The sequence below is a fragment of the Styela clava genome, chromosome 7, assembly GCF_964204865.1.
Source record: "Styela clava chromosome 7, kaStyClav1.hap1.2, whole genome shotgun sequence".
In the NCBI taxonomy this organism is placed as follows: Eukaryota; Metazoa; Chordata; class Ascidiacea; order Stolidobranchia; family Styelidae; genus Styela; species Styela clava.
Genome location: NC_135256.1, coordinates 18,758,162 through 18,770,555, shown reverse-complemented (window position 1 = coordinate 18,770,555; position 12,394 = coordinate 18,758,162). Strand labels below are relative to the sequence as shown.

Below are 12,394 nucleotides of genomic sequence, written 5' to 3'. Positions count from 1 at the left end.
ATGCATACCCAGAAAAAAGATTGTCCCCTAATTCCGCATTTGGTAAAACCTTTGGCGCAAGCTTATAATTCCAATATCGTGTCTTGATAAGCCTTAAAAACAATATTGCCCAATCTGTAATTAGCTATGTCGCTCTTTAACCAGAAAGATGAGTATAAGTATATTATGTAAACATTCTCTAACGCTGAAAACAATTTATTTTATTCGGTGTTAGCCAAGTGAATACACCCACTTGCCTATAGTAATCAGTCCCTTTACACAGCTTAATGTAACGTATAGGCGAACAAAAATAGTTACCTCCATATTAGTAACATACTTCTGGAGCGCCAAAAAATATATTACTCTACGGTCGTAAAGGATATTAACTCTTACTCACCAATCATAGTAGGGCCATATTTTTTATAAGCGCCTAAGTGCTCTCCCGACAAAATTGGATTATAAAAATGAATGTATTTTTACGGGTTAATCCGCAAATCAGTCTTTCCTTTTATCAGCCCTGACATGAATAAAAGAGAATCCTTTATTTCAATCTTTATATAAAATAAATTAGCTCGCCTACAAAACTCGGTCATTTGTTTTAATAAATTACCGAATAATATGACAAGTGACTTAAACCGTTTAATGGGGAATTATTTTAGAAACCAAATCGATTTGAAACATGATTTTTGGCATGACAGCATTGTTTTATGAATAGAACTACACAAAGCAATTTCATTTTTTTTTTTTATAACATGTCGTGGCCAGAAATAGGGCATCCTAGTCCCATCAATAAAATATATCCCAACAGTGTTTTGTGCTTGCTATGGGAATTGAGATAAGTGAAATACGCAGTTCCTAGTCAAGAAATACCAACTTGAAGTAAAGCACTGTGAGTCCAAATTCGTGTTTCTCGGGGGCCATTATTTTCTTCCGATTTTCCTTATTTTAGTTCTATTATTAGTTCGGAGACTGTCCGTGTTAGCAAAGTGAATACAGCCACCTGCCTATAGTAATCAGTCCCTGTACATAACTTGATGTAAAGTAAGCGAACAAAATTAGGTACCTCCATATTGGTACACATACTTCTGGATCGCCCAAAAATGTATTACTCTAGGTCTAGGACCTAGGTCATGGTGATACAATACATAATGGTAACCTTTATTTTATTCCATACTTTTCTTTTAGTTGATCGAATTTTTTTTTTCAATATTATAAAGTCTGTATGAGTCAACAAGATTAACGTTTCGCATTTTGTTTTCTGCTTTCTACGTTAGTATATCGCGCTCTTTGTAGCTGTTTTGCTTCGCTTTCATTGTGCCTTTTCCATATATCTGAAGCCCCAGTAAAATACTCAGGTAATAATATTTCGAAAAGTTTCAAATTGTTTTCGAACTCTTCGCTTATGCCAATGATGAGATATTCTTTCTCAATGTGTTCCTTCATAATCTCAAATCTCCTCTCGCGATCTTTGGTATTACCATTACATGTACTTTCCATCCCGCAGAAAAAATCCATTCTTAAATCGCAAGATTTACGCGACAAACAAAGTGATTTAACATCACACAATCGTTTAAATCCTGTTTGAATATTTCTGACATTTCTCTTTCTTCTTCTTCATCGCCGTATTTGAAGTAATTATAATGAGAAACGAATCTACTTAGTGGATCTCTAATCATATTAATATATATGGGTTGTTTAAAGCATTTCAAGCATTTTAAACACTTGAATGGACAGTATCTTTTCTTTGAGGAAATAATTCGCACATAGAAATAGCATTAGAAATAAAAACCATCCAACCAGCTTTCTTTGATCTCTCCTCGTAATCATTTTTATAACACTTGATCGACTGATCGGTAATAATTTCACACACCAAAACAAATGATTACTGATAAGGCAGATAACTGCACAGTGCACACACACCTACAAAAAATACCACCGCTGCCAATATGAAGGCTTTGTAGGCACCTTATTATTAAAATCGACACAAAATTTGTATTTTTATGTTCCATTTATATTGTTGATTTGAATATTTAACCCGGAGTAAATTTTTCATCATTTATTTAAGATTTATTCAAATCATACAATTCAGATATAAGGCGTGCCTAATTTTTAGTCGTAAGTGTTGAAAATTCTTCAGAAAATCTTACATGTATTATCCAAACAGCGAAAAATAAATATTTTCAAACCATTAAAGTTACATGACTGCTCAAACTGCAGTATCTAATTTACAATTTCCTTCAAACGCGATTCTTCGCTTGCTTATAAATAGAACAGATTTGGCATTTTGATGCCACTGCGACCATTGCGAATAAAATTTATCACACTACTCTTGGAGTGAGACAATAATTCTCGCATACTGCGGAAGTTATTGTAAGATCGTTTGTCTATCTAGCTAGAGTCTAGTCTAGACACGAGATATTCGGTACTTCCCTACTAAAACTGGCAGCGGCAAAACTTGCCCAGACCCAAATAATGTATGCGTATAATATTGTATTTTGCACATGTAAAGTACTGTATTCTTCCTGTTGTTAAACACACAACTGTTTCAAGACAATTTTGGGGGGTATTTCAATAAAATTCACTCAACATCAGACGCGATCGACTGCTCAAGAAGTGGCAAGTCGGACTCCAGCTCTAAGTAGTTTATAACGTGTTCATAAATAGTTATTATAGTAATCGTAAAAAAAATTACGAATATTAGTCATACTATAGCAATTAAAAAGCAAAATTGCTTCCATGGAACCTCAAAATTCTTCCCTATGGAGGTATTCCTCCCCACTTTGGAGACATTGGTGTAGTGTTTTCTCTATAAATAATGTGGACAATTCCGACATCCTATGATCAAATATTACAACAAGACGACTTGATGAAGACTTATTTCAGTAGAGAATTTGGCTTTTCATCAATCATAATATAACTAATTCATACATGCTCAATTTTTGTTAAACAAATGTTAAGTAACAGTGACCCACGAAAGACATTCATTTCATCACTCTTTGAAAACAAACCGAAAAATAATTTTTTCCGATCATATTCCAAGAATTCATTCTTTGGTTCATATCAATGATGGTGTCAAGATTTCTTGCAATATTCAATAAGCGCTTCCTGATAACACCATGTTCATGTGAGTCGAAGGGTCTATTGGCATTAGAATCATAACCAATGGTTTCTGATATGAATATTGGGGAATTCCTGTGTTAGTCAAGTGAATATACCCCTGCCCGTAGCCTTCAGTCCCTTCACACAACTTGATGTAAAGTATAGACGAACAAAATTAGTTTCCTCCATATTGGTACACACACTTCTGGAGCGCCACAAAAAATATCGAGTATACTGGAATAACTCTAAGTAACTAATTGATATTTTATTTTTAAGACTTGAAGTAGGCCAGTGGTCGGCAAAGTGGGACCCAAATAGAAAAAAGGAAAAAGGTTTCAATGCCCAACAATTTCGTTGCAAATTCTCAATTTAACCATGTAATAAACGTGTTGAGGGACATTTAATTCCTTTAGTTGAAATGAACCTAATCTATGATCGTTTAATATATGAACTTTAATATGGTCAAACATTTATATGCAATGTTAGATTTATAGAACTACAACTACCATCATTGAAATTTATTGGAGGCCCACCAGTAAATGCTCGGCGGCTATGGATCATTTCCTCTAAATTGTTGTTGTGGTTGTAAAAAATCGCTTTTCTCTGTAACTAATGTACTTTTCCAATACACATGGATGAAATAAGTCTGCAGGTGGCTGTTAGTTTACTATGGCTATTTTTACACAGCTATATGACGTATATAGTAGCCAACACACTTCCATATGAAATCTGGCAAAATCCTTGTGAATTCACATTGCATTATCCGTTTGACCCTCACACTTATATATATTTCTTTTGTGTTACAATATATCGACATTGCATTTTCAATTTTAGCGTAAAATCCGCGGCATCCACTACGCTGATTTTTCCGCCAAATTGCCGTTTCGCTTACACTCAATGAGACCAGACCTTATGTCACACGTAGAAGAAACTTCGCTGCAACGGCCCAACCCTTGGATAGATGGACGAATTTGTATTTCTCACTCTTCATATGATATAACAGAGAATTATGCTCTTCACATTCACCCACAGAAAAGTTTACTGAAAGACCCAAAATTTTTATTAGAATATCGTGAAGACGAATTAAGAACGTTTGATTCTACATACGGGGCAGGAGCCAGAGCGGCGTTGTTTGATTTCCAAGATTTAGTGTATATGAGAAGTGAACTACCATTGGCGAAGAACAGATCAAAAATGAAAAAAAAATTGAAATGTTTAAACCTGTTCGTGAATATCCATTTTCTTCATTATTTGAAGGATTATAAATAACACTCTGCGTCACTATGAGCAGACACTAACTTAGAAGAAATTTAAATACTCTCGCAATGTAAAATTTGTTATTGGACGCGTAGTGGACATAGTGATCGTTTTGTTGTTATGTTGTTCTTGTTATTTGACACGCTTTAAAAAAATCGCTTCTCTCTTCGAATACTGGACCAATTGCTTTGAAATTTTTTCTCCAGAAGGCTATTACTTTTTTTTCGCTATGACGTCATCAAAATTTATGCCACTGGGTGGCGCTACGTGTCCATATATTTGACCATAGCTCTCTCTCTCTTGTTTTGGCTTTCCAAATTTTTAGCTTAAAATCAAAATTGAGAACCTTTTTTTAGTAATGAGAGAACCAGAGATTTCGTATTCAGATGCACTTGCAGTTATGCACTCAAATTATTATTATGATCTCATATTTTATTTATGTCGTTTATGGAGTTTTCTATTGTTATGCCATATTTTATGCCCCCTGTTTTCATAAACCTCAAGTGAGTTAGCGCGGTCGAGCAGCACCTGCTTGAAGTAAAAAAAAACGGATGCCTGTCTTCGGATCCAAATCGTACATATAACTCTGATCTGAGCCTTGCTCATTGCTGACATTTTTATATGAGTAATCGCAGTTGAATAATTTAATTCGTATATTTTTATTTATTTCGGAGCAAAACGACCTCGTGTTATTTTATTTTAATAAAAGCAATGAGGAATGTAGGTGTATGGAAGATGCAAATATTAGATCGCAAGTCTGAATCTTATGTATATGGTTATCGAAGAAAGGTAAATGCACCACGAACTCAATTTTTTTGAAACATTGTAATTTTTAGTACTTGAAGATGGAAAAGAGCGCTAGAAAGCTAATACTGTTATTTAATTTTTTATGTATCTTATGAAACATACTTGATCGATATTTCACCCATATTTTGCGTATATTGCGCCACCACGTGGTATCGCGTCATACTAATTCACACCTTTTCCTTCAAATCCGCTGCTCAGCTATAGGTAGGGGTTTGATTTCTGCGGTTGTGGGACTTGATTTGCAAATTTGATTCAAATGATTGAATAATCAGTTTCATACGTGGGTGGCCTAGCTAGGCTACCACTCTCACTCTTCTGCGGTTAATCCTTTGATTTCCGTGTTCGTATATTTGCTAATTGCTTTATGTTTTTATAAAGTAACATTTCCAAGATTTTGTATGTAACTGATACATTACTGTTAGCCACAACGGACAATTGTTCTATCTTTTTAATATGACCAGGAAGAATTTGTGCTTGATCAATTGCTGAGAAAGCTTCTTTTGCATGTTGCGATGACGATACCAATGCAACCATTGGCAGTTTTCCATAAGGTTTCCTGATTGAGACACAGTGTTCAAGTGAGTCAACGGATCTATTGAAAAATTCACTGACTTTGGAGTTTGCTCTCGACAAATAAATGATCTACAACAAACGTTGCAGTAACGTTTTACCTCCATGAAACTTGGTGTCAGTGCTTTGGGGAATACTCTAACAATCTATACCAAATTTGGGTACAGCGAAAACAATCGTTTTTGTTGTTGAGGCGAAAAAAATCCCCTTTAACAATATATATATATATATATTACAAATCGCTTTCAACTCTTCAGCAGTTAAAGGCTGAATAGACACCAAAAATACATTTTCTAAAGAATCACATGACTCCCTGGTGAACTATTAGTTTGGTATATTTTCAAGCGTCATGTGAATATTTGAGCCCAAAGCCCATATACCTTAGCATTGCCTATAGCAGGAGATATGAAAAAACTATTAAAGATTATAATCTGAAATGAACTAGTAATACCGTGATACAAAGAAATGGGTGTGGGATACCGTCAGTATTTTTTCGGACAAAGCCGAAATTGCTTATCAGAATAATATGGGAGAATAATTTAATAATAATTTTCTTCTTGTCGCAAGATATTTCAAAGATTTTACTTAATTTAGTTCAGGAGTTTCAGATGATGTATCAAACATAAGTTCGTACGAAATGTGAGTTCCGTATTGGATTAATCGGATTTAATTGGATAAATACAAATTTGATTATATATACCATTTTTTGAAAATAGCACCAAACGTTCTATAATAAATGATCAATAAAACTGTTTGCCTATTTCGTAGAAGAAACAGAAGCTGGCCTAAATTGAGAAATATTTGAATGGAATATGAAATTTTATTCGACAAGTATGGCAAAATAAATACATAAAAATGAATGTCATTTCGTGCAAAATGGCGCTGCACTATTTTAAACTAATTTTGTTTTTATATAGAGTATCGTATATATAATAAATAAATAAAATTACGTTTTGCTTAGACGTTTTCTGAGTTTCTACAATATGTGGTTTCTACAAAATAACGAAAATATTTCGACCAATGATACCAATTTATACTACGAAAGTGCCAAAGTATATAGACAATGGCTGGCGGCTGTGATTTTTGCGTCTTCTACATTTTTATTGAACATCTATGTCTTGGTCGTAACTTTGATATATGAATGGAAAGTACAAAAGGAGAACAGAGAGATTAGGAATCGAATTCGTCAGGAGGGTCGATATTCAAGAATGAGGAAACATATAGCTGTTGACGTTATAAGATACTTGATCATAACGTTTCTGTTTTTGTTCGTCGTTCTCGGATTCCTTGATGCTGTTGAATTACGTTATTCTTTCGACGATGAAGTGGAGCTATGCAGAAACCTGCGATATGTGAAGCGTGTTTTAGTCGCAATTTGTCTTTTTATACCGTTTTTGATTTACTGGATTCGTCAGAGACAATTTTACAAGTCGGATTTACTGATGCCACTATGCAACAAATTTATGCAAGTATTGAGTTGGCTCGTATTAGCTTTTATGATCATTGGTGTGCTTGTGGGTTTACTCATAATGCAACTTTCTCGAGGCAAATATAGCAATACATTAGGAGGCTGTGAAGCTCAAACAGACCTTCCAGTATCTATAATTCGATTGCAATCAGCTTTGGCGTATATACTTTTGGTATTTACTGAATTAACACTAGTTTTTCTTTTTGTTTATCCTTTATGGAAATTAAGGAACCTTCATAAGACAAATTCCAGAATATTAATGAAACAAATTAAAAGGTCTTCGATTGCTACAGCAATTACAATCATTGTAATGTTTATCGGTCCTTTAATTTCTCTTTTCTCACATTTGTATCTGCAATTAAAAATTTTTCATACGCTAATATTTGAATTCGTAATCCTAGTTAATACCATCTGTGTCATAGCTTCCTTTAATGATTGGAAACTGAGGCTGTTTCCCTTTGCTAGACACGTAACATTAGTTCAAGCTACAATCACAGATAGACCTCACAGTCATTCTTATCATAATACTACTATTCTCGGATGATAACATTAAAGGTTCCATTACATTTGAACCCGCGTACATTTGAACCCACGTACATTTAAACCACGTACATCTGAACCCACGACAATTGCACCTGCATACTATTGCACCTATGGATTTTTTTTGTTTTACGGATATTTGAACCCATAATAACCCTAACCCATGGGTTTTAGCACCCGCATATTAATTGAACTCGCGGATACACATGGGTTCAAATGTACATGGTTCAAATGTACGTGGGTTCAAATGTACGTGGGTTCAAATGTACGGTCACCAACATTAAATATTGTTCGTACCTGAGACCCAATTCCACCGTGATTTCTACAAGAAAAGAATGCTATTATCCGATTTTTAAGTTTCGCACAATTACAATGTCTATTTCCCATTAATCAAATCAGCAGTGACCAACTCATGACTTGGATCAAAATCACTAATTATACGCTGGCGTGCGTAAATAGCCAGAATCGCCCCCAAAACGAAACATATATCTACACACGAATGCTCATTTATTTACGTAGTGCATTATACGTTATATATACGTACTTATATATTGAAATCAAATATCTTTTACATTCATTCACCCTTTTGTCAATATGCTATTTTAAAATTTTTGTATTCCTATTGATCCGTTTATTTCTTATTACAAGTTATTGTAGTTTAAAATATGTATATTTATTTTGTAGTTTATTATTTATCGCTATACTTGTGTTTAATTTTTCCAATTTTACACCAATCTTGAATACGCCCACGTGTTTCGGTCGTATATGCACAGACTACCATGTGAGTAGAACACTGATGGCCCGCAAATTTGTCTCTAAATTTCTCTCTTCGCCTAGTTTAGAACACATTGTATTATGTACGATCTTTTATAGATTGCAAATGGCGTTTAGATAGTGGCCCCCGTGAACTCCCGGTTGAGAACCACTGTTTTAGAATCGTATAATACTGATATTTGTATTTATCTAATTAATGATAGTTTCGTATCAGCTTAGATTATTATTATAATTATAAATAATTTTTATTATATATATTTAGAATAAGAGAAACTAACTATTATGTTTTCAAGTGCAAGTTTATAATTGATACATATTATAAAAATCCTGGACTAAATTCTGTGTAAAATTGGAAATATGTTACGTCAAATAAACAATGGCAACTTGCGTACAGGCTCATTCTCGTATACAAAATAAGAGTTTCACAAATATTCTTATGAACAATTTTGGCTCTGTCCAATTTAGCGAAAATTACGGACGGTAACTCACACAAAACTATTAGTTCACCAGGGAGCGCATTAATTCTTCAGAAAATGTATTTTTAGTGTCTATTCAGTCTCTAACTACCGAAGAGTTGAAAGCGATTTGTATAATACATTGTTAAAGAAAGGGGCTATTTTTGCCTCAACAACAAAAATACCTTATTTCACTATGACCAAATTAGGTATAAATTGTTTGTGTATTTCTTCAAATCACTGACACCAAGTTTTGAGTGAGTAAAACGTTTCTGCAACGTTTAATCGTTCGTTTGTCAAGGGAAAACTCAAGGGAAAAGTTGGTAAATTTTTTCAATAGATCCACTGACTCACTTGAACACTGTGTCACAATCAGGAAACGTCATAAAAAAAAATTTAGGGGTTGCATTCGTATCGTCATCGCAACATGAAAAAGAACCTTTTTCAGCAAATGATCAAGCACAAATTCCTCCTGGCCGCATTAAAAAATAGAACAGTGGTCCTTTCTGGCTAACCGTAATGTATAAGTTGCACACAAAATCTTGGAAATGTTACTTCAATAAAATAGAAAGCAATTAGCAAATATACGAACACAGAAATCAGAGTATTAACCGCAATGGAGTGGTAGCCTCGGCAACCCACGCATGAAACTGATCATTCAATCCTTTGAATCAAATTTGCAACCAATTCCCATAATCGTAGAAACTTAAACCGCTGAACACCGGATTTCGCAAGAAAAATTGCGAAATAGAATTACGCGATACCACTAGGTGGTATACGCAAAATATGGGTGAAATATCGATCTAGTATGTTTCATAACTTTCAGATAAAATTTGGAAACCAAACTCAACGCAAAAGCGAGCAGTACAGACTGAGAATTATCCAACTACGGGAATCCGCCCACAGCTGATCAAATTTTAATTGTTACGTCATGCAGTACATTGGCGACTGTTACCGGAAGAGCAGGGAATACAGGACAGATGGAAACACATATACATGTCTTTTTCGTGCAACTTTTGGAAATGGGAATAATGTATTATTTGTTACTAAATTTCTATGGAGCATTAAAATTATTTTCAAGTAGTTACCTCATGTGCGCTACGAAACTGAAAGATAAACGGCCTACGTCATCAAAGGCCGTTTCAGAACTGCGATCGATTTTCGTAGTAGTAGAAAACTGGATCGACATGTAAATATTAAGCGTCAAAAATTCTAAAAAAAATATATACCGGTATATAGCATAAAATTCAACAAAGAAATGTTTCCGTGATAACCCACCTTTAATAAATATGTCCTTGCTATACTTTAGTTTTTCTCGCCATTGTCCGGCATTTTGCCCCAAAGAATATTTGACAATGGAACTGATTTTGCCTTGCTATTCTTTGCCTCTGACTAGCATCATCGCTATTCCAGACCTTCAAAAAGCTTATGTTTGCTCAAGAGCGTCCCGAAAATAAAGGTTTGCAAGTTTTTATCACTACAGGTAAGTAGGTCGAGTATCGGTAAGAGAAGACTTCAAAAAACATTGCAACCTGCTTCGCCAAAGTTTCGAATTTCTATGCAAAGGCTTCATTGAGCATAGTGAGTTTTGTAACGTCAAATGAGCTGGCTCAGTAGTTTTTCTTTTCGCCGAAATGAATTTTATACATACTTACATACCGCCATATTTTTAAAACCTGCTGCAGGAAGAGCTTTGATAAGGGAAGGATATTTTATAGAACCTAAACATGTTATTCTCTAACGACTAAATCCACAGCAAATCAAGCATATCATGAAAGGTAATATTTTGCAAGTTTATTAAAAGCTTAGGGTGTGTCACCTTGGTGTGAGAGGATGATCGAATATATATAAGAACAATAATCTAGATTGAAAATTATTTACAGTGTGTCACTAGCTGACTTTGCTCTGCCTCATAGATTGATTCGTAAATTATGCGTCAATTATGTGAGAAATCGCGCGCATTTCATTTCTGAAAAGGTTTAGTCGAAGAATTCCTAGTTTGAGGTCAAAAAGGTTGTTGTTTCAATCACCTAGTTAAAAAGCTTGGCAAATCAAGCGAATCGTAAATGTCGGATTAAATGCGACAAATCGTTTGTCAATCGCGAGTTCGCAATTGGTGCTTCCAACGTTATTCGCCCGTTACTGAGTGTTGCCCTACGATCGCATCAAATTTCTTACATAGAGCTCTTTAAATCTATATTCATTACATTACTTAATGTTGATGAAAGAATGCCGAGCATATTATGTAATAGGAAAGTATCATAGGCCAGCCTGCTCGATATTTAATCACAATAGGCAACAAATGTGGAAGGCAATAAAATAGAACTTTGTCGTAAATAACAGGTTAAAACTGGCCGTGAGGTACAATAAAGCGCTTGTGTATATTTATTGATATTGGCGCAGCATGCGATTTTGATGCGGATGAAAACTGATGCGCCTGTATCGCGACTAGTATCGATATTTATTTGAGAATTCATTATAAGCGACTTTTTGCGTAGATTCACCCTCAGTTATTTGAATATTTTTTTTTTATGAGAAATGAGAGACAGTCACAGGATAGATATGCAGTAAAATATGAATCTTCCTAAACGTTTGATGTGGAAATTGATTCTGAACGAGGTAGGCTTGCAACTGAGGTTCCACCAATACCACACACGTTCCGTTTCTTTTCATGGGTAAGTATTTTCTCGATAGTATAATTTTACATGAGTGTAACTGAAGCAAGGCCATCTGTCACCTCTTGTTGGATATTAGTCTAATTAGTTTCATACTTATCCATCTCTTATCATAACGTGACAAGTTTTTTGAAGTAATACTAATTTGTCGTATTCGAAGCAATGGAAATCATGCAGCCACTTTGACTAATTAATATAACTGGTGTTTTTCGCCATAAATATTTTTATCACCTAATTTTCCACGTTAAACATGACAAATCATGGTAAAAGTAACCTTAGTTTAAAAGTAATACTGTATACCGTGAATCCTAAAGTAATTAGACAACTATACACTGTTAAAAAAATTAGTAAATATACTAATTTTTCTAGTAAATTTTTACTAATTTTTCGTTGAATTTTACTTTCTACAAGAGTATTTTATTGAAATCACGTGACTTGCTTAGCTGAGCCAATCAGGGTGCTTGTTTGTTAATAGTTTACTAATGAATAGTAATTTCACTGATCAGTTAGTAATTAATATAACAGAAAAATAGTAAAAAGATTAGTATACTTGGAAAAAGTAAAAAAATCTAAGATCCTCTAATTTACGAGTAACTATTCTTTCCAATAAACGAATTTATCTACCTACGCATGCGATATAGTCACGAAGCAAATTTAAATACTCCTTTAGAATTTCATCTAAATTTTGCTCTGGGTATTAATTTGAATTAATTTTATTCTAAAATTATTTTGGTTCATCACCCAAAAATTCTGATTGTTTTGCTATTGCA

General features: G+C 34.1%; 1 protein-coding gene across 1 annotated transcript; it reads left to right on the top strand.

Moving 5' to 3' along the window:
• The first annotated feature begins 6,301 nt into the window (after positions 1-6,301).
• On the top strand, positions 6,302-9,134 carry LOC144425139 (uncharacterized). Its single transcript, XM_078114514.1, has one exon. It carries the CDS (start codon positions 6,696-6,698, stop codon positions 7,722-7,724), a length of 1,029 nt encoding a protein of 342 aa, XP_077970640.1. The 5' UTR covers positions 6,302-6,695; the 3' UTR covers positions 7,725-9,134.
• Positions 9,135-12,394: the final 3,260 nt, after the last annotated feature.

Excerpts from the sequence above, each read along its gene's own strand:
- LOC144425139 (XM_078114514.1), top strand. The coding sequence starts at position 6,696 with ATGTGGTTTCTACAAAATAACGAAAATATTTCGACCAATGATACCAAT.